Source organism: Lygodium microphyllum, chromosome 29, assembly GCF_053477565.2.
Source record: "Lygodium microphyllum isolate KBCC chromosome 29, Lygodium_microphyllum_v1.1.10, whole genome shotgun sequence".
Taxonomy (NCBI): domain Eukaryota; kingdom Viridiplantae; phylum Streptophyta; class Polypodiopsida; order Schizaeales; family Lygodiaceae; genus Lygodium; species Lygodium microphyllum.
Window position 1 is genome coordinate 89,610,237 of NC_141163.1, and position 22,328 is coordinate 89,632,564.

General features: G+C 40.9%; 1 protein-coding gene across 10 annotated transcripts; it reads left to right on the plus strand.

Annotated features, from left to right (window-relative positions):
• The first annotated feature begins 9,637 nt into the window (after positions 1-9,637).
• Positions 9,638-17,602, plus strand: LOC148010894 (uncharacterized). 10 transcript variants are annotated; one of them, XR_015689613.1, is made up of 5 exons: positions 9,638-10,280; positions 10,551-10,793; positions 11,781-13,791; positions 13,930-16,523; positions 16,753-17,602. XR_015689613.1 is itself a non-coding variant. In XM_087672273.1 (5 exons), the coding sequence occupies exons 1-5, from the start codon at positions 10,199-10,201 to the stop codon at positions 14,831-14,833; spliced, it is 3,207 nt and encodes a 1,068-aa protein (XP_087528399.1). In that variant the 5' UTR covers positions 9,638-10,198; the 3' UTR covers positions 14,834-16,622. The 10 variants fall into 10 exon arrangements, 9 of the variants coding, with proteins under 9 accessions (XP_087528399.1, XP_087528398.1, XP_087528401.1 ...); XM_087672273.1 differs by lacking the exon at positions 16,753-17,602 and having other exon boundaries at positions 11,781-12,950; positions 12,984-13,791; positions 13,930-16,622; XM_087672272.1 differs by lacking the exon at positions 16,753-17,602 and having other exon boundaries at positions 11,781-12,584; positions 12,618-13,791; positions 13,930-16,622.
• The last annotated feature ends 4,726 nt before the right edge of the window (positions 17,603-22,328 follow it).

Consider the following 22,328-nt stretch of genomic DNA (forward strand, 5'->3'; position numbering starts at 1 on the left):
ATTTTATCTCTCTATAATTCTCTTTCTTTCTTTTAAATTTTATCTTTTCTATCTCCATAATTTTCTCATTGTGTTCAAATTCTTTCTCTTCTTCTTCTTATTTCTTTTTCTCTCTCTCTCTCTCTCTCATTTTCTTCTCTCTCTCTCTCCTCTCTTTTTCTTTTTTGTTTTCCTCTCTCTGTAATTCTTTTTCTCTCTGTTCCCCTTCTCTCTCCCTCCCTCCCTCCCTCCCTCTTCTCTTCTCTTCTTTCTTTTTTGCTCCTTGTATATTTCTCTCTCTCTCTCTCTCAGATTAAACTTTTAAATGTAAACTTTTTGTTTAATTAAAATAAGGAGAGAGAGAGAATCTAGGCTCTATACATGAGAGAGAGAGAGGGGAGGGAGGAGTAATTTAATTAAAAAGGAGAGGGGGAAAAGAAAGAAAGAGATTATAAGTGAAAGAGAGGGAGATTATAAGCGAAAGGGAGGGGAGGGGTTTTTAATTTAAAAAAGGGAGGTGAGGGGGGAGGGAGGGGGAAGAGAAAATGAGATATTATATGTGAGAAAGAAGGGAGGCGAAGGGGAGGAAGGTTTGGAAAAGAGGGTAGGTTTATGAAGTCCTCTGGAGGTTCGGGGCTTTCTGAACCTATAGCTAAAATAATATAGTAGTAAGTAACCTAGGCCCTACACATGAGAGAGAGAGGGGAGAGGGAGGAGGAATTGAATTAAAAAGGGGAAGGGGAAAAGAAAGATAGAGATTATAAGTGAAAGAGAGGGGAGGGAGGGGGTTTTAATTTAAAAAAGGGAGGTGAGGGGGGAGGGAGGGGAGGCTTTAATGAAAAAAGGGAGGGGAAAGAGAAAATGAGATATTATATGTGAGAAAGAAGGGAGGGGAAGGGAGGGAGGTTTGGAAAAGGGGGTAGGTTCGGGATACCCTCTGGAGGTTTGGGGCTTTCCAAACCTATAGCTAAAATAATATAGTAGTACTCTTTCCCCTCCCTTTTTTCATTAAAGCCTCCCCTCCCTCCCTTCCCCCTCACCTCCCTTTTTTTAACTAAAACCCCCTCCCCTCTCTTTCACTTATAATCTCTATCTTTCTTTCCTCCCTCCCCTTTTTAATTAAATTCATTCTCCGTCCTCCCTCTCTCTCTCATATGTAGGGCCTAGGTTTTCTCTCTCTCTCTCTCTCTCTCTCTCTCTCTCTCTCTCTCTCTCCCTCTCTTTTCTTATTTTAATTAAACAAAAAGTTTACATTTAAATGTTTATTAATGAAAAAAGGAAGGGGGAAGAGAAAATGAGATATTACATGTGAAAAAGAAGGGAGGGGAAAGGAGGGAGGTTTGGAAGGGGATAGGTTCGGGAAGCCCTCTGGAGGTTCGCGGCTTTCGGAACCTATAGCTAAAATAATATAATAGTAAGACACTAGAGTTTCAGGGATTTTCGAAAGAGTACTCTTTAGCTATACACATATAGCTAAAATAATATAGTAGTACTCTTTTCCCTCCCTTTTTTCATTAAAGCCTCCCCTCCCTCCCCCCCACCTCCATTTTTTTAATTAAAACCCCCTTCCCTCTGTTTCACTTATAATCTCTATCTTTCTTTCCCCCCTCCCCCTTTTAATTAAATTCTTGCTCCCTCCCCCTTTCTCTCTCATGTGTAGGGCCTAGGTTCTCTCTCTCTCTCTCTCTCTCTCTCTCTCTCTCTCTCTCTCTTCTTATTTTAATTAAACAAAAGGTTTACATTTAAAAGTTTATTAATAAAAAAAGGAAGGGGGAAGAGAAAATGAGATATTACATGTGAGAAAGAAGGAAGGGGAATGGAGGAAGGTTTGGAAAAGGGGGTAGGTTCAGGAAGCCCGCTAGAGGTTCGAGGCTTTTCGAACCTATTATTGTAAACTTTTTGTTTAATTAAAATAAGAAAAGATAGAGAGAGAGAGAGGGAGAGACAAAGAAAGAAAACCTAGGCCCTACACATGAGAGAGAGAGGGGGGAGGGAGGAGGAATTTAATTAAAAAAGGGAAGAGGGGAAAGAAAGATAGAGATTACAAGTGAAAGATAGAGGAGGGGGTTTAAATTTACAAAAGGGAGGTGAGGGAGAAGGGGATGCTTTAATGAAAAAAGGGAGGGGGAAGAGAAAATGAGATATTACATAGAGAAAGAAGGGAGGTGAAGGGGAGGGAGGTTTGAAAAAGGGAGTAGGTTCGGGAAGCCCTCTTGAGGTTTGGGGCTTTCCGAACCTATAGCTAAAATAATATAGTAGTAAGAAACCTAGGCTCTACACATGTGAGAGAGAGGGGGGAGGGAGGAGGAATTTAATTAAAAAGGGGAGGGGGGAAAGAAAAATAGAGATTATAAGTGAAAGAGAGGGGAGGGGGTTTTAATTTAAAAAAGGGAGGGGAGGGGGGAGGGAGGGGAGGCTTTAATGAAAAAAGGAAGGGGAAAGAGAAAATGAGATATGACACGTGAAAAGGAAGGGAGGGGAAGGGAGCGAGGTTTGGAAAAGGAGGCAAGTTTGGAAAGCTCTCTGGAGGTTCGGGGCTTTCCGAACCTATAGCTAAAATAATATAGCAGTAAGATAATAATATATTATTGTAAACTTTTTATTTAATTAAAATAAGGAGAGAGAGAGAGAGAGAGAGAGAGAGAGAGAGAGAGAGAGAGAGAACCTAGGCCCTACACATAAGAGAGAGAGGAGGGAGGGAGGAGGAATTTAATTTAAAAAGGGGAGGGGAAAAAGAAAGATAGAGATTATAAGTGAAAGAGAGGGGATGGGGTTTTAGTTAAAAAAGGGAGGTGAGGGGGGAGAGAGGGGAGGCTTTAATGAAAAAAGTCAAGGGGAAGAGAAAATGAGATATTACATGTGAGAAAGAAGGAAGGGGAAGGGAGGGAGGTTAGGAAAAGGGGGTAGGTTCAGGAAGCCCTCTGGAGTTTCCGGGCTTTCCGAACCTATAGCTAAAATGAGACATAACATGTGAGAAAAAATAAAGGAGAAGGGGAGGGAGGTTTGAAAAAGGGGGTAGGTTTGGGAAGCCCTCTGGAGGTTCGAGGATTTCCCAACCTATAGCTAAAATAATATAGTAGTAAGATGTATATTTCTCTCTCTCTCTCTCTCTCTCTCTCTCTCTCTATTTTAATTAAAAAGAAAGTTTCTATTTTTTCTTTTTTTTTCTTTTTAAATTTTTTCTTTTGCTTATTCTTTTACATTTTATCTTTCCTCTCTCTTTAATTTTCTCTCTATGTTCAAATTCTCTCTTCTTCTTATTTTTTCTCCCTCATTTTCTTCTCTCTATCTCTCTTCTCCGCTTCTCTCCTCTCTTTTCCTTTTTTTCTTTTTCTCTCTCTCTCTCTCTTAAATTTTATATTTCATCCATCTATACTTCTCTTTCTTTCTTTTAAATTTTATCTTTCCTCTCTCTATAATTCTCTCAATGTGTTCAAATTCTCTTTCTTCTTCTTCTTCTTTTCTCTCTCTCATTTTCTTCTCTCTATCTCTTTCCCGCCTCTCTCCTCTCTTTTTCTTTTTTCTTTTCCTCTTTCTCTCTCTCTCTCTTAAATTTTATATTTCCTCTCTCTATAATTCTCTATCACTCTGTCCCCTTGTCTCTCCCTCCCTCCCTCCCTCTTCTCTTCTTTCTTTTTTGCTCTTTGTATCTATAGATATATAATTTTATATTTCATCTCTCTATAATTCTCTTTCTTTCTTTCAAATTTTATCTTTTCTATCTCCATAATTTTCTCATTATGTTCAAATTCTTTCTCTTCTTCTTCTTATTTCTTTCTCTCTCTCTCTCTCATTTTCTTCTCTCTCTCTATCCCCTCTCTCCTCTCTTTTTCTTTTTTGTTTTCCTCTCTCTGTTTCCCTTCTCTCTCCCTCCCTCCCTCCCTCTTCTCTTCTCTTCTTTCTTTTTTGCTCCTTGTATATTTCTCTCTCTCTCTCTCTCTCAGATTAAACTTTTAATTAAACAAATTTAAAAGTTTAATCTGAGAGAGAGAGAGAAAGAGAGAGAGAGAGAGAGAGAGAGAGAGAGAGAGAGAGAGAACCTAGGCCCTATACATGAGAGAGAGAGAGGGGAGCGACCTAGGCCCTATACATGAGAGAGAGAGAGAGGGGAGCGAGGAGTAATTTAATTAAAAAGGAGAGGGGGGAAAGAAAGAAAGAGATTATAAGTGAAAGAGAGGGGAGGGGTTTTTAATTTAAAAAAGGGAGGTGAGGGGGGAGGGAGGGGGAAGAGAAAATAAGATATTATATGTGAGAAAGAAGGGAGGCGAAGGGGAGGAAGGTTTGGAAAAGAGGGTAGGTTCATGAAGCCCTCTGGAGGTTCAGGGCTTTCTGAACCTATAGCTAAAATAATATAGTAGTAAGTAACCTAGGCCCTACACATGAGAGAGAGAGGGGAGAGGGAGGAGGAATTGAATTAAAAAGGGGAGGGGGAAAAGAAAGATAGAGATTATAAGTGAAAGAGAGGGGAGGGGGTTTTAATTTAAAAAAGGGAGGTGAGGGGGGAGGGAGGGGAGGCTTTAATGAAAAAAGGGAGGGGGAAGAGAAAATGAGATATTATATGTGAGAAAGAAGGGAGGGGAAGGGAGGGAGGTTTGGAAAAGGGGGTAGGTTCGGAAAGCCCTCTGGAGGTTTGGGGCTTTCCAAACCTATAGCTAAAATAATATAGTAGTACTCTTTCCCCTCCCTTTTTTCATTAAAGCCTCCCCTCCCTCCCTTCCCCCTCACCTCCCTTTTTTTAACTAAAACCCCCTCCCCTCTCTTTCACTTATAATCTCTATCTTTCTTTCCTCCCTCCCCTTTTTAATTAAATTCCTTCTCCGTCCTCCCTCTCTCTCTCATATGTAGGGCCTAGGTTTTCTCTCTCTCTCTCTCTCTCCCTCTCTTTTCTTATTTTAATTAAACAAAAAGTTTACATTTAAATATTTATTAATGAAAAAAGGAAGGGGGAAGAGAAAATGAGATATTACATGTGAAAAAGAAGGGAGGGGAAAGGAGGGAGGTTTGGAAGGGGATAGGTTCGGGAAGCCCTCTGGAGGTTCGCGGCTTTCGGAACCTATAGCTAAAATAATATAGTAGTAAGACACTAGAGTTTCAGGGATTTTCGAAAGAGTACTCTTTAGCTATACACATATAGCTAAAATAATATAGTAGTACTCTTTTCCCTCCCTTTTTTCATTAAAGCCTCCCCTCCCTCCCCCCCACCTCCATTTTTTTAATTAAAACCCCCTTCCCTCTGTTTCACTTATAATCTCTATCTTTCTTTCCCCCCTCCCCCTTTTAATTAAATTCTTGCTCCCTCCCCCTTTCTCTCTCATGTGTAGGGCCTAGGTTCTCTCTCTCTCTCTCTCTCTCTCTCTCTCTCTTCTTATTTTAATTAAACAAAAGGTTTACATTTAAAAGTTTATTAATAAAAAAAGGAAGGGGGAAGAGAAAATGAGATATTACATGTGAGAAAGAAGGGAGGGGAATGGAGGGAGGTTTGGAAAAGGGGGTAGGTTCAGGAAGCCCGCTAGAGGTTCGAGGCTTTTCGAACCTATTATTGTAAACTTTTTGTTTAATTAAAATAAGAAAAGATAGAGAGAGAGAGAGGGAGAGACAAAGAAAGAAAACCTAGACCCTACACATGAGAGAGAGAGGGGGGAGGGAGGAGGAATTTAATTAAAAAAGGGAAGAGGGGAAAGAAAGATAGAGATTACAAGTGAAAGAGAGAGGAGGGGGTTTAAATTTACAAAAGGGAGGTGAGGGAGAAGGGGATGCTTTAATGAAAAAAGGGAGGGGGAAGAGAAAATGAGATATTACATAGAGAAAGAAGGGAGGCGAAGGGGAGGGAGGTTTGAAAAAGGGAGTAGGTTCGGGAAGCCCTCTTGAGGTTCGGGGCTTTCTGAACCTATAGCTAAAATAATATAGTAGTAAGAAACCTAGGCTCTACACATGTGAGAGAGAGGGGGGAGGGAGGAGGAATTTAATTAAAAAGGGGAGGGGGGAAAGAAAAATAGAGATTATAAGTGAAAGAGAGGGGAGGGGGTTTTAATTTAAAAAATGGAGGTGGGGGGGAGGGAGGGGAGGCTTTAATGAAAAAAGGGAGGGGAAAGAGAAAATGAGATATGACATGTGAAAAGGAAGGGAGGGGAAGGGAGCGAGGTTTGGAAAAGGGGGTAAGTTTGGAAAGCCCTCTGGAGGTTCGGGGCTTTCCGAACCTATAGCTAAAATAATATAGTAGTAGGATAATAATATATTATTGTAAACTTTTTATTTAATTAAAATAAGGAGAGAGAGAGAGAGAGAGAGAGAGAGAGAGAGAGAGAGAGAGAGAGAGAGAGAGAGAGAACCTAGGCCCTACACATAAGAGAGAGAGGGGGGAGGGATGAGGAATTTAATTTAAAAAGGGGAGGGTAAAAAGAAATATAAAGATTATAAGTGAAAGAGAGGGGATGGGGTTTTAGTTAAAAAAGGGAGGTGAGGGGGGAGAGAGGGGAAGCTTTAATGAAAAAAGTCAAGGGGAAGAGAAAATGAGATATTACATGTGAGAAAGAAGGAAGGGGAAGGGAGGGAGGTTAGGAAAAGGGGGTAGGTTTAGGAAGCCCTCTGGAGTTTCCGGGCTTTCCGAACCTATAGCTAAAATGAGACATAACATGTGAGAAAAAATAAAGGAGAAGGGGAGGGAGGTTTGAAAAAGGGGGTAGGTTTGGGAAGCCCTCTGGAGGTTGAGGATCTCCCAACCTATAGCTAAAATAATATAGTAGTAAGATGTATATTTCTCTCTCTTTGTCTCTCTCTCTCTCTCTCTTTATTTTAATTAAAAAGAAAGTTTCTATTTTTTCTTTTTCTTTTTCTTTTTAAATTTTTTCTTTTGCTTATTCTTTTACATTTTATCTTTCCTCTCTCTTTAATTTTCTCTCTATGTTCAAATTCTCTCTTCTTCTTATTTTTTCTCCCTTATTTTCTTCTCTCTATCTCTCTTCTCCGCTTCTCTCCTCTCTTTTCCTTTTTTCTTTTTCTCTCTCTCTCTCTTAAATTTTATATTTCATCCCTCTATACTTCTCTTTCTTTCTTTTAAATTTTATCTTTCCTCTCTCTATAATTCTCTCAATGTGTTCAAATTCTCTCTCTTCTTCTTCTTCTTTTCTCTCTCTCATTTTCTTCTCTCTATCTCTTTCCCGCCTCTCTCCTCTCTTTTTCTTTTTTCTTTTCCTCTCTCTCTCTCTCTCGCTTAAATTTTAGATTTCCTCTCTCTATAATTCTCTATCACTATGTCCCCTTGTCTCTCCCTCCCTATTCTCTTCTTTCTTTTTTGCTCCTTGTATATTTCTCTCTCTCTCTTAGATTAAACTTTTAAATGTAAACTTTTTGTTTAATTAAAATAAAGAGAGAGAGAGAGAGAAAGAGAGAACCTAGGCCCGACACATGAGAGAGAGAGGGGGGAGGGAGGAGGAATTTAATTAAAAATGGGAAGGGGGAAAGAAAGATAGAGATTATAAGTGAATAAGAGGGGAGGGGGTTTTAATTAAAAAAGGGGAGGTGAGGGGGGAGGGAGGGGAGGCTTTAATGAAAAAAGGGAGAGGAAAGAGAAAATGAGATATTACATGTATGAGGGGGGACGGAGGGGAGGCTTTAATGAAAAAAGGAAGGGGAAAGAGAAAATGATATTACATGTGAGAAAGGAGGGAGGGGAAAGGAGGGAGGTTTGGAAAAGGGTGTAGGTTCGGGACTTTCCGAACCTATAGCTAAAATAATATAGTAGTACTATTTTCCCTCCATTTTTTCATTAAAGCTTCCCCTCCCTCCCTCCCCCCTCACCTCCCTTTTTTAAATTAAAACCCCATCCCCTCTCTGTCACTTATAATCTCTATCTTTCTTTCCCCTCTCCTCTTTTTAATTAAATTCCTCATTCCTCTCCCATCTCTGTCTCATGTGTGGAGCCTAGGTTTTCTCTCTCTCTCTCTCTCTCTCTCTCTCTCTTTCCTTATTTTAATTAAAGAAAAAGTTTAAGTTTAAAAGTTTATTAATGAAAAAAAGAAGGGGGAAGAGAAAATGAGATATTATATGTGAGAAAGAAGGGAGGAGAAGGGAGGGAGGTTTGGAAAAGAGGGTAGGTTCGAGAAGCCCTCTAGAGGTTTGGGGCTTTCCGAACCTATTATTGTAAACTTTTTGTTTAATTAAAATAAGGAAAAAGAGAGAAAGAGAGAGAAAACCTAGGCCCTACACATGAGAGAGAGAGGGAGGAGGGAGGAGCAATTTAATTAAAAAGGGGAGGGGGAAAAAAAGATAGAGATTATAAGTGAAAGAGAGGCGAGAGGGTTTTATTTTAAAAAAAGGAAGGTGAGGGGAGAGAAGGGGATGCTTTAATGAAAAAAGGGAGGGGGAAGAGAAAATGAGATATTACATGTGAGAAAGAAGGGAGGGGAAGGGGATGGAGGTTTGGAAAAGGGGGTAGGTTCGAGAAGCCCTTTGGAGGTTCGGGGCTTTCCGAACCTATAGCTAAATTAATATACTAATAAGAAACCTAGGCCCTACACATGAGAGAGAGAGGGGGGAGGGAGAAGTAATTTAATTAAAAGGGGAGGGGAAAAGAAAGATAGAGATTACAAGTGAATGAGAGGGGAGGGGGTTTTAATTTAAAAAAGGGAGGCGAGGGGGGACGGAGAGGAGGTTTTAACGAAAAAAGGAAGGGGGAAGAGAAAATGAGATATTACATGTGAGAAAGAAGGGAGGGGAAAGGAGGGAGGTTTGGAAAAGGGGATAGGTTCGGGAAACCCTCTGGAGGTTCGCGGCTTTCCAAACCTATAGCTAAAATAATATAGTAGTATTCTTTCCCCTCCCTTTTTTCGTTAAAGCCTCCTCTCCCTCCCTTCCCCCTCACCTTCCTTTTTTAAATTAAAACCCTACGCCCTCTGTTTCACTTATAATCTATATCTTTCTTTCCTCCCTCCCCCCTCTCTCTCTAATGTGTATGGCCTAGATTTTCTCTTTTTCTCTCTCTTTTTCTTTATTTTAATTAAACAAAAAGTTTATATTTAAATGTTTATTAATGAAAAAAGGAAGGGCGAAGAGAAAATTAGATATTACATGTGAGAAAGAAGGGAGGGGAAAGGAGGGAGGTTTGGAAAAGGGGGTAGGTTCGGGAAGCCTTCTGGAGGTTCGAGGCTTTCCGAAAGAGTACTCTTTAGCTATACACCTATGGCTAAAATAATATAGTAGTACCATTTTCTCTCCCTTTTTTCATTAAAGCCTCCCCTCTTTCTCTCCTCACCTCATTTTTAAAAATTAAAACCCCCTCTCTTCTCTTTCACTTATAATCTCTATCTTTCTCTCCCCCCTCCCCTTTTTAATTAAATTCCTCTTCTCTCCCCTCTCTCTTTCACGTATAGGGCTTAAGTTTTCTTTCTCTCTCACTCTTTCTTTATTTTAATTAAACAAAAAATTTATATTTAAAAATTTATTAATGAAAAAAAAATGAGATAGTACATGTGAGAAAGAAGAGAGGGGAAGGGAACTTGGAAGAAGGTTTGGAAAAGGGGGTAGAAGGTGGAGGCTTTTCAAACCTATAGCATCTAAAACGAGTTGAAAAAGGAAGAGAGAGAGAGAGTTTGTGTGTGTGTGTGGAAAATGCCCTTGATGTTTAAAACAAAATAAAAGTACGCACTCTTTAGTGCCTTTCAAAAGACCGCTTTAGATTCCCGTAAATAACCTCGTCAAATTAATTCTCCCAACGTTCACCCCCCTCTCCAACGTATACCTGTGTGCATCGTGCCTGCGTCTCTTTCTGCCCGTCCCCCATCGCTCTCCCTCTACGGCTGGGCTAGCCTTGCGTTATCAGCTATGGCCATACGGTTCTAAACGCCTTAATCAATTGATCCGGGCTCTCCTGTGTGATTTTTTTACCGGCAGTCATACAGTACCTCAAAGGATCCTCCTCCGGAAGGTAGGCTTTCTATTCTGTAGCGTCTCTCAGGGTTTCATGTTGTTTCTCCGCCAGGAAGGTGATGCGACGATCTGTTGATTTCTGCCATTTCTACTAATTCTATTGGGCTTTTGCAGTGGATTCTGCTTATTCTCTGTGCCAAGAAACCCTTTATCAGTTGATTCTTTCAACACCTTTGATCTGATGTTTTTCTTTTTCCTGCAGAAGGATGATGCTATTCTGTTAGCTTTTGACGGCTTCTAGTGGATTTTCGTATTTTCTGTGTCAAGAGACGCTTTACCTGTAATATTTTTCCACATGACATGTTGTCTGTTTTGGCCCTGCAGAAGGAGGGTTCCCGTGGTATTTCTTATTCTTTGTGCTGAGACACGCTTTACCCGTAGGTTCTTTCAGAATCTCGTGTGTGGCCCCCTTCCCCCTTCTTCCTGTGGTGCCATGAAGATGATGCCATTCTGTTAGTTTTTGGGGATTTCTAGTGGCTTTTTTTATGCTGTGTGTCAAGACGCGCCCTACCTTTTGATTGTTTCAGCTTCCCATTACTTTCTTTTTCTGCCAGGAAGTGATGCTACGATGTACATCTGTTAGCTTATTCGGTTTTCATTGGGTTTTCTTGTTTCATATTGTGATCATAATGGTGTTCTGCTGCCAGAAGATATGAGCGAAGGGAACCAAGACAAGTCTAAGATCTCAATATGGTGGGACATTGAGAACTGTGGTGTGCCGAAGGATGTTGATCCTCACTTTATTGCGCAGAACCTGAGTGCTGCCCTGCACCATGCCAATCTGCTAGGCCCCATCGAAATTCAGGTCTTTGGTGACACTCGGATCCTGTCGCATATCACGCAGAAGGCTCTTTCAGACACTGGCATTACCTTGAATCATGTTCCTCGAGGTTGGTTATACACTTGTTTCTTTCCGTGAATGTTTTCTATGATAGTAGTAATTGGTGTCACATACATGGCTCAAATACACATGATCAAAACCAGTATCAAGAAGGTGTCATCATATCAGCCAGTAATCGTGTTTGCATCACATGATTATTTCTGTGCTCTATCATCAGTCATTACCTTGGTAACAATGGCCGCTGAAGGAGTTAATGTTGATGCTTTGAATGCTGCATTGAATCTAAGATAACATCACATTTTTTTTGGGCTGAATGTGCTGTCTTTATGCTTGTATTTGTCACTTGCTTGATTTGTGAGAACTTTGAAAGGTTGCGTTGTATTTTAGATATCATGTTTTGCTGGGCTGAATGATAGTATTTTCTTTTGAATGCGGGTTTTCAATTGCTGAAGGATGTCTCTTGGTCCTATGGTCTAATGTGGCAAACAAGCATATGGCTGGACTCTTGTAAGTTGCAGTTCTTGTTATTTAAGTTAGCTCTTTTGATTTTGCTACATGTTCCGTCTGCCAATTAAGGGCTAGATATCAAGTTTTGAAGAACATTTCTTATCATCACTTGGAGTGGTTTGAAAGAATGAGTTTTGCATTATGTACTTACTGTCTTTATGCTAGTCTTTGTTTTTATTGCTTATTCCCTGGTATTGGAAGCTTCTTCTTCCTTTGAAAAGAAGTGGAGCCCTGTGCTTGATTCCATGTAAGTCCCTACCATGTAAATGTGTGGCAGTTGTAATGAGTTGTACTTGCATCTCTACCCTGGCATATGTATGCAGCAGACTTGAGCTTAACTAGATGATGACTACTTTGGATTGTGATGCTATGGCATTTTCCTTTTTAACTCTTGCCTTTCCACCTGCCTGGGATTGTAGTACTTCTGACCAGAAGCTCAAGAGTCAACCCTAAAGAGAAACTTGTGATTGCCTGTCTGCCATTTGTGGAACTTCAAACACTAACTCTTGCTGTTCGATTCTTTTTACAGGAAACAAGGATGCTGCTGACAAGGCTATATTAGTGGGTATGTTGCTCTGGGCTTTGGATAATTCTCCACCTGCCCACATACTTCTCATATCAGGAGATGGCGACTTTGCAAATGCTTTGCATCGGCTCAGGTTGAAAAAGTACAGCATACTACTTGCTTGTCCAGCACAATTTGTCAAGCCTGCTCTTCTTGGCGCAGCTCTCAAGCTTTGGAATTGGAAAGATCTGGCAAAAGGACATTTGGCAGAGCCTGAACTATCTCCACATAATGAAGTAGCACAAGAGGGGTCTCAAATGCATAATGCTGGCATGACAGGGTCGTCCTCTGGCTCATTTGACAAGTTTCAATATAAGTCAAGCTCACATACAAAGTCACATATACACAATCAAAGTCCTATTTCTAATGGCTTTGCATCACCACAAAAAGCACTCTCAGAAGGGAAGTATGGTGGAGATGGGAGAACTGCTTCCTCTGGGATGTCTGAGAGTAGATCCTCCAAGGCTTTGAACTTTGAAACTTTGAACATCCAAGGGGAAGATAAAAGGGGCAGTGTGGCTGGACCTTTAGGTGCCCAAGTTCCTGCTAGTGTGTGTCCTTCCCTATCTCAAAAACAACTACCAGAAGAGAAGTATGCTGGAGATGGGAGAACTGCTTCCTCGGGGAACATGATGGATGGACCTTTGGGTGCTCCAGTTCCCACTGGTGTGTATACTTCCCTGTTACCAGTGGATGCCAGACAGGCATCACGTTATGGACACCCACGGCAAAACTTACAACCACATACTAATTTCCCCCCATCTGCACCTCGACCTAGTACTAATTTCCCCCCATCTGCACCTCGACCTAGTGTTCCTTTTAATACAGTTCGACCTAGTATTCCTCGTAATACTGCTCGACCTAGTCTTCCGCCAGCTACAAATGGCTTTTCTACCACTGCTGGCACAAACCCTGTGGGACCAGTTCGACCTAGTATTCCTCCTAATACTGCTCGACCTGGTTGTCCGCCAGCTCCAAATGCTTCCTCGGGGAACATGATGGATGGACCTTTGGGTGCTCCAGTTCCCACTGGTGTGTATACTTCCCTGTTACCAGTGGATGCCAGACAGGCATCACGTTATGGACACCCACGGCAAAACTTACAACCACATACTAATTTCCCCCCATCTGCACCTCGACCTAGTACTAATTTCCCCCCATCTGCACCTCGACCTAGTGTTCCTTTTAATACAGTTCGACCTAGTATTCCTCGTAATACTGCTCGACCTAGTCTTCCGCCAGCTACAAATGGCTTTTCTACCACTGCTGGCACAAACCCTGTGGGACCAGTTCGACCTAGTATTCCTCCTAATACTGCTCGACCTGGTTGTCCGCCAGCTCCAAATGGTTTTTCTGCCACTGCTGGCACAAACCCTGTGGGGCCAGTTCGACCTAGTATTCCTCCTAATACTGCTCGACCTGGTCTTCCGCCAGCTCCAAATGGTTTTTCTGCCACTGCTGGCACTAACCCTGTGGGACCTCCATATTTTTTGCCACAAACTTCAAACCTTAATGAAGCCAGGCAGCAGAATTCCTCGAGTGAATTTAGGCCTGTGGGTTCATCTGGAACTAACAATCCTGCTCCAGCAGGCCCTGCACGTGCAATGAAAATGGAAGTTCCTGCGTCCGATGTGTGTTTAGATAAGGTTTATAAAGCTATGAAGACTCTTGAACGTGATATGCTTGCTCCAACTGAATCTAATTTACTAGAGTGTATCCAATATTGGGATCCTCAACATGAAAGGTTTGATATAGGGCAGACTTTAAGCACAGCAGTGGAGCTGCAGCATGTAATTAAGACACAGTTTAGCAACCGAGGTGTGGTTATGTATTTTCCTCCTGATAATAAAGGGCCATGGGGTTGTGTAGATCCTGGCAATATGCAGCATGAATTCCCAGTGGAAGTCTGGAAAGAATTTCAATTTATTTTGCTCAATAGCGAGAAACGGCAAAAATTTCTGCAGTCCCGAAGCCGGTAAGCAGTATTTATACTCCGCAACCCCTCGTGTGATGACTATTCACTAATTTTTCAGGAGTGCAATGCACTCCTATGGGTTACATTATGAAGTTTATTTGTGAGTTTTCATTAACACTTATTTTTATATTGGACCAGGTATGATGCAGCTTCAATTCTGAAAAATTTAGGCTCTGGGTGCATTAAAAATGTTGCCATAGGTCAAATCATGCAGCTTATACAGCAGGCTATACAGCGGAAAAACTGGTTGAGAAGAAATGGTTCACGTTGGTCACCATTATCTATCAATACTAAAGCTTTACCAGAAGTGGCACAAAGTAAGCATGGGAGAAGTGATGTGGGGTCCTCAACTCAGCCAGCAGAGGGATGGGTGTCAAGTGGATCTCAGATGACTGGGCCACCAAGTCATAATTCTGTCCAGAGTCTGTCTGACAAAGATCTCATTTTGGACAAGTTAAAAATTCTGATTCCTAAGATAATCAAAGGGGATAATGACTATTACCTATCTATGCTTTCCAAAGATTTTGAAAGAGCAACAGGGGTTCATTTGGATCCTCAACAATTGGGGTATGCAAATCTTCAGGAACTTGTAAATGACATTTCAGATGTAACCCATGTGGAAGTTGTGAATCATGGGGGCTTTGTACTTCGTCTTACACGTAGTGATGGATGTAGGACAAGTGCAGTCAGTTCAAGACAATCTCTCTGTACTGATCAGCTAGAAGAAGATAAGGAAAATGACAAAGATGTAAGACAGGGTCAGGTTGTCAGGGATTTGAAAGGCTGGTTGAGTCAGCTGATGACTGTAGAGAAAGATGGCTATGACATAACTAAGATCCGTCAGGGCTTTCTAAATGCAAGTGGTGAAGACCTGGATAAAGAAGGTCTTGGCTTTACTAGGCTTCAATGCATCCTGAAACAGTTTCCTGATGTTGTACAGCTTGTAAATACTAAAGCAGGTGTATGGATGGCTTATCCTGCTTGTCAGAGGGCTGTTGTGACTAGTAAATTTTCCCAACTTGCACCAGTCTCGAGCAATTGAGTTGGCAGTGCATGGAGAAGTACATTTCCTTAGCAAGTTTGAAGTGATGACTTGCTTATGGAGTGGGTGTTAAAAATTAATGGTGCTAAACTACGAGTTAATACGATAATAGGGCATTAGTCATTCTAGGATTATCACGTGAAGGAGCCAGTCCCAAGTTTATGCTGAAGTATGAATCATATGATTTGTATATTTTTTGCCTGGTCGAGTTTCTGGGCAGGTTAGTGGTGTTCCCTCTTCTCCTGGTTTGTTATGAAGTGTATGTGCTGCAATCAACTTAGCAGGCAGTGGTAGCATGCCAGGCTGGACAGATAATAAGTTGCTACAGTCTCAGGTTGTTGTAACCTGTTTTTCGATGTGGTTAACAGAGTTTTCTCTCCTTTCTTCTGTTGGGTGGTTATCAATTTTATCTGGATTGTGGCTAGCAGCATTTTCCCTCTTCTTGGTTTATTATCCTGTGGTATGCTGCAGAATGAAGTGGTATGTTGGTCTGGATGTGGGTTAGCAATATTCCCTTTTCTCTTGGTCATTGAGCTTGTCTGCTACGGTCAACTAGCAAGATGATGGTGGTATGCTAGGTCGAACAGATGATTTTGCTGAAGTCTCACGTTGTGAATATCATGCGCAGGCCACAAGGACCAATTTGTGGTGGGCCTGATTAAATTTCTGGCGTGGTTAACATCATTCCTTCTTTGTTTAGTTTGCTATCAATCGCTTCTGCACATGGTCAGTGATACTTCATCTTTGTTATTGGGTGATATGCTGCACGGTATGCCAGGCTGGATGGAGAAACAAATTGCTGCAGTCTCACTTCATGAAATATGCACAAGTCACCTGCTGATGCAGTGGTGTTGAGGAAGGAGCATGATGGAAGTGTGTCAGGCTGGACAGATGAATTGTTCACAAAAATTTCTGGGCATGTTTTCTTCATCTTTGTTATTGGTTGATAAGCTGCACAGTGTGCCAGGCTGGATGGAGAAACAAATTGCTGCAGTCTCACTTCATGAAGCATGCTCAGGTCACCTGCTAAATGCAGTTGTGTTAAGGAAGTAGCATTACCAATCAAGTCCTCGACAGGCGATGGTAGTGTGCCAGGCTGGACAGATGAATTGTTGACGAAAATTTCTTGGCGTGGTTAACATTGTTTAGTTTTCTAGACAGATGAATTGTTCACAAAGATTTCTGGGCGTGTTTACTTCATCTTTGTTATTGGTTGATAAGCTGCACAGTGTGCCAGGCTGGGTAGAGAAACAAATTGCTGCAGTCTCACTTCATGGAACATGCTCAGGTCACCTGCTAATGCAGTTGTGTTAAGGAAGTAGCATTACCAATCAAGTCCTTGACTGGTGATGGTAGTGTGCCACGCTGGACAGATGAATTGTTTACGAAGATTTCTGGGCGTGGATAACATTTAGTTTTCTAACTAGTGCTTCTGGACGTGGTTAGCAGTATTCCTCTTGGTTTAGTATCGAGTGATGCTGCAAAGTCAAGTGGTGTGACAGGTTGGAGAAACAGATTGCCACAGTCTCACTTTTTGAAATATGCTCAGGTCAGGACAGAGTCCTGGATGTGGTTAGCAGTAATTCATCTTCTCTTGGTGTGCCAGGCTGGAGAAACAAATTGCTGCAGTCTCACTTCATGAAACATGCTCAGGCCAGGAACCTGCTGATGGTGTAGTGATGTTGAGGAAGTAAGACTGTTACTCAAACTGTTAACATTTGTAAGGTTTCAGGCAAGAAGTTGTAATTACTGAAGTTGCCAACAATCTAACTGGAATCAGCTTCGAGAAGTTTCTGCAGTTTCTATAGTCAATGTAATGGTGCTTTTTGCTTTTGGCATGAAGGGTATTGCTAGTGATGTTAACGGAAATTGTTAAGGTGAGGTTTCAAAATGCAAGTACTTTGTGCTTTTGAATACAGTATTTGAGCTGAAAGTTTGAAAGGCCAGGCTTGTCCTCTGACAATGCCAACAATATACGTTGTATGCTGATGAGCATGGAAAAATGTCACCGGGGCCTATTTATCTATCAGCATGGGAAAATGTGACTGGGAGGTATTTATCTATCAGCATTAGCTTCAGCATCAGCTTGGCAGCTTCAAAAGGTGGATTTTTCTGTTCTTCCTTTTCAGGTGGACCTATCAAAAGTGGCAGGTATGCTCTGTTCCATTGTAAGCATGCAGTTCTATTCTCAGAATTTTGCTGAGTCCTTGTGTACTCCCTAGTTTGTCAATAGTGGCAGGTATCCTGTTTTTATAGTCAGAATTGGTGGATACTTATAGAGTTCACTTCATGAATACAATGAAAGTTTGGTTTGGTTCTTTCTTTTCTTTTCAGAATCGTACTGCTCTCCGTCGTAACCATCGTCTATATTGATTCGTCATTACATGCTGACAGTTGTATTCTGATTTATCATCACGTATTGATCTTCTGATGTGTAGTGATGTGTTAAATTTGTAAAACCTATATGTTACCTTCTTCATGCACTGCATGCAGAATTATACCACCTGCTTCATAATAAAGTGAACATACGTCAACATTCTAAGGCTAAAAATTTTCAATGTTAGTGTGGTGTGTCATGGAAAGCCTGTTTATAAGAATTGAAGCCAAAGACACGAAAGCAATTTATCTACGTTCAGGATTGTACGACTCTGTTGCATACTACTTTCAGGATTGTACTACTCTGTTGCATACTGAAGTGAACTTGATAGTCAATTGTGTTACATGCACTCTCTGGTCAGATATTTTGTGGTTGAAGGTGTCGAAGGAGGAGAAAACTTCTTAATCTAAGCCATGCCATGTTGGTGTGTGCAGTTAGATGCTTCACATTGAAGGTTCTGTAGAAGGAGATCTTAAATGACGAAAAAGCCTAGGTAATCTAAGCCATGCCATCCCCGTGGTGCATTGCATGTAGAAGGATGTAGTCAGCTTGTAAGTCAGAAAGAAAAAATCTTGGAGGTAAATAATGAGCCCTATGCTTATTTATTAGGGTCATGGTAGAAACCTCTCTTGCTATACTTTGCTTTCTTCTCATAATTCATGGTAGTTTCTTTACATGAGCTTTTCAATATAATGTTGTGAAAATTATGAATAGCCTGAAGATGGAAATTAGTAGTTAAAAAGCTTAATGAACAAAAGAAAAACACCAAAAAAATTCAATAAGTTCTCACAATGTTGAAAGCCCAGTTGCAAGTGGTTTTTTATGATTACAATGCGATTTTCGAAAGCTTAATGCATCAAAGACAATATTCACAAAGAGATGCCTTTTATATGTAAGGAAAAAATCTTGAGGAAGACCCTAGGTATATAGTGACAAGTGAGTTTGTTCACACTGCCAACATAGCACATGCATCAAAGACAATATTCACAAAGAGATGCCTTTTATATTTAAGGAAAAAATCGAGGTTACAATGCCTCCAAAGTTAAAGCTCAACGACTAAAATACAATACATTAAATTGCTCCCTTTTGTAAGTGGTTTTTACTCATTATTTTGGTTGTCTTCTCATCGGTGTCATCGTGGCTTTTTACATGAGCTGTTTGTGCCGCTTTTTGAGAATTGCACCCTATCGCGATTGGTCTTTGCTCATGCTATTTTTGCTTTCTTCTCATTGGTGTCATGGTAGCTTTTTACATGAGCTTTTTGTATCGCCATTTGAGAATTGTAAATTGGTTAAGGTCTCGAATTGGGTTGTCATTTTGATACAAATAATTCGTTGATGTTCTCATTTGGTTGCGAGTAATTCACGTAGCATAGTAAAGAAAGAAGGGCAAACTTTTTGAAAGAATGCTACGACAAATTGGTTACAAGCAAATTATTTATTGTTCTCGTTTGGTTGCAAAAGCACTTTTACAAATTGGTAGGTGAATGCATCTAAAATAGTTCATTAGATTGTAATTCATGTAGCATAATAGCAAAGAAATAAGGGCAACTTATTACAATTAGTTTTTTGCATAAATCAATTATTTATCCATGTTTCTCAACATGTAAGATTTTTTTAAAAAATTTGGAAGTGTTTATTTTTACCTCACATTTGCAGTAGTTTTCATTGCATTGATATTGTGGTTTTCTTGAATAACCTCACACGAAACACGAGGCCGCTTTGTGATAGTGGCAAAGGAAGTAGTAGCACAACTTTGCTTCACTATCTTTCTCATATTTTCTCTTTGTTTTTATTTTTTTTCTATCTTCCTCTCCCTCTAATTTGATGTCTAATTTTTTTGGATTGATATTGTGGTTTTCTTGAATAACCTTACACGAAACGCGAGGCCGCTTTGTGATAGTGGCAAAGGAAGTAGTAGCACAACTTTGCTTCACTATCTTTCTCATATTTTCTCTTTGTTTTTACTTTTTTTCTCTCTTCCTCTCCCTCTAATTTGATGTCTAATTTTTTTTTCTTTCCCTTTTATTTTGGTTTATTTTCTCTGATCTCGTTCTTCTCTCTCTCTCCCCCTATTTTTCTTCTCTGTCTCTTTCCTTTTTTTTCTCTCGTCTCTTTTTTTTTCTTCCTCTCTTTTTGCCTTCTTCTTCTTATTCTTCTTCTTCTTCTCTCTCTCTTTCTCTCTCTCTCTCTTCATTTTCTTCAAGTTATTTTCTTTTTTAAAATTTCTTTCCTCTATAATTTTCTCCTTTTGGAGACTATTTCATTGAGCAATCCAAAGACTAGAGGTACTCATGGCATCAAAGGTTTCTAAGAAACCACCATCAAGTTAATAGCTAGTGGTAGCTTTGAGAGGATCCACATGTTCTTGATTTGCTTTGTTGAGCTTTACTATTATTAGGGCGGTATATGCCTTGAGTTTGGGTGTGGTATATCCTCTAAAGACATGCACGAGTAGTGGAAGACTATGTGCATCCATTGATGTGGGTGAGGATTTGATTACATCATATGTTTAGCACTTGCTTCTTAGTAAAAAGCAAGGACATGATTATACAAGCATGTCACATTGATAAGGAGGCGGATGATCAAGCAAGTCTTAATTCCGATGACATGTGAGGTTTTGCTACTTTGATTATGTACATCTTTGGACATTCACTCTTTCATGAGTTTACAATATTCTTCATGATAAAGTTTTGTTTTTCTTCAACTAGATTTGAGTTGCAAAGAGCTCATCTACTTATGCATCATGTTATAGTCATCATCGCTTGATGGGATTGCAAGTGGTTCCATAATCTTAGTGGTGCTCTTTGATCCACTTTTGCTACTCCATACCAATAAATCCAATCCACAAATGCACCATCATGGAGAGGAAGCATAGACAAAAGGAAGTACGCCAACCTCAACCTCATGCTCTATCTATCATCCTCCAATGTATGAAAGAAGGGAAACAAGAGAAGAAGGCAAGATGGGAGAGAAGCTTATTCAAGCCTTTCACTTGCGCTTACTCTCACTCTCCCTCACTCTTAACAAGATGCTCAAATGGATAAGGTAAAAGAAAAAGACAAGGAATTCATAAATTTTACATACACAAGAATCCGTTTCATTATTTCTCAACCTTTATACTATCTATCACCCTCCAAGGTATGAAAGAAGGGAAATAAGAGAAGAAGGCAAGATGGGAGAGAAGCTTATTTAAGCCTTTCACTTGCGCTTACTCTCACTCTCCCTCACTCTTAACAAGATGCTCAAATGGATAAGGTGAAAGAAAAAGACAAGGAATCCATAAATTTTACATACACAAGAACCCGTTTCATTATTCCTCAACCTTAATACACAAAATTTAGGGTTTCCACCCCCTTGGGCATCCAACCCACATTACGTACTTGTGATCAGCCTTCTTCTTTATGCATGCGTTTCTCTAAACATATTTGATCTAGTTTTTCTCAAGGATTATTTAAAATTGCATGGGACTAAGCTCAACTCTAACAACCTAATTGCAAAATAATAACCTACTTCAACATTAAATTGGAATGGGCTATGAACAGATCTTCAATAAGCATAGCCATTCGTTTACCCTCCTGGCAGAAGGAGCCTTCGAAAAGATAATCAATATGCATAGCCATTTCTTTATCCTCCCGGCACAAGGAGTCTTCATTTTGACATGTGGCCATTCGTTTACCCTCCTGGCGCAAGGAGCATTCGAAAATATCATCAATCTGCATAGCCATTTCTTTATCCTCCCGGCGCAAGGAGTCTTCAACACAAACTGTTACCGTTCGTTTATCCTCCCGGTATAAGGAGTCTTCCACATAACCTGTGGCCGTTCGTTTATCCTCCCGGCTAAAGGAGTCTTCCACATAAACTGTTGCCGTTCGTTTATCCTCCCGGCTAAAGGAGTCTTCTATATAACCTGTGGCCGTTCGTTTATCCTCCCGGCTAAAGGAGTCTTCATCATCCAGGATGGCCGTTTCTTTATTCTCCCGGCTAAAGGAGTCTTCACAAGAAGATGTCGCCGTTTCTTTATTCTCCCGGCCAAAGGAGTCGTTTAATTGTAGCTCATGGTGAAGGACCGTATCTTTATCCTCCTGGGTCAAGGAGTGAAGAAATGTGTCCTCAATCTCTTCTATGGCCCGTTCTTTATCCTCCTGGGTCAAGGAGTCAAGGAATGTGTTCTCAATCTCATATAACGGATACTCTTCAAACCCGAACATGACCTCCAGCAGCCCGACAATACCAACGGGAGGGTCACCAATCCGCGAACTCGCATCCGGCTCCGTCTGGTCCCTTTTTCCCTTGAGGGCTTCACCCCATCGCGGCATAAACTGGTCCATGTCGGTCTCCTTCCACAGTAGGATTTCATCATCTGAACTTGGGAGCTCGGTTTCTGCCTTCACCTCTTCGAACCTGACGATGGCCTCCAGCAGCCCGATGCTACCAAAGGGAGGGTCACCAATCCGCGAACTCGCATCCGGCTCCGTATGGCCCCTTTTTCCTTGGCGGGCTTCACCCCATCGCGGCATAAACTGGTCCATGTCGGTCTGTTGTGAGGATATACAGACCGCTCTCCCTTGCTGACGACTATATTCCTGATCTGCTTCTTCTTCTTCTTCTTCTTCGTCTTCTTCTTCTTCTTCTTCTTCTTGTCTTCTGGCCGTTCGTTTATTCTCCCGGCTCAAGGAGTCTTCATTCTGTGATCTGGCCGTTCGTTTATCCTCCCGGCTCAAGGAGTCTTCATTTTGTGGTCTGGCCGTTCGTTTATGCTCCCGGCTCAAGGAGTCTTCAAATCTAAATGGAACATGCGAGTACGAAATCGACTGCATGCCATAGGGAGAGAAAAATGGTTGGGGATGGGCTAAAATTGCCTCATCGACGACATTGCATTGTTCCAGTATCAATCCATCTGATAATAGATGCGACTTTGAGGTCGTCTTTTCTTCAGCACATTCTTCTATCAAGACGTCATGAAATAAATAACTAGGCCCAAAGGCCACTGGTAAGCATACTGGAGGTTGATGGACCACGGTTTCCTTTATACTCGTCCGTTCCACTACGAGTTCTTCAGGCTGATCTTCTGTCTCTGAATCCGACCCAGAGGTCGCTTGCCATTCATAATAGTCTT

Excerpts from the sequence above, each read along its gene's own strand:
- LOC148010894 (XM_087672270.1), top strand. The coding sequence starts at position 10,199 with ATGACATGTTGTCTGTTTTGGCCCTGCAGAAGGAGGGTTCCCGTGGTA. Across the intron at positions 10,281-10,550 it reads TGCTGAGACACGCTTTACCC|AAGATATGAGCGAAGGGAAC; the intron begins GTAGGTTCTTTC and ends TTCTGCTGCCAG. Across the intron at positions 13,792-13,929 it reads TTTCTGCAGTCCCGAAGCCG|GTATGATGCAGCTTCAATTC; the intron begins GTAAGCAGTATT and ends ATATTGGACCAG.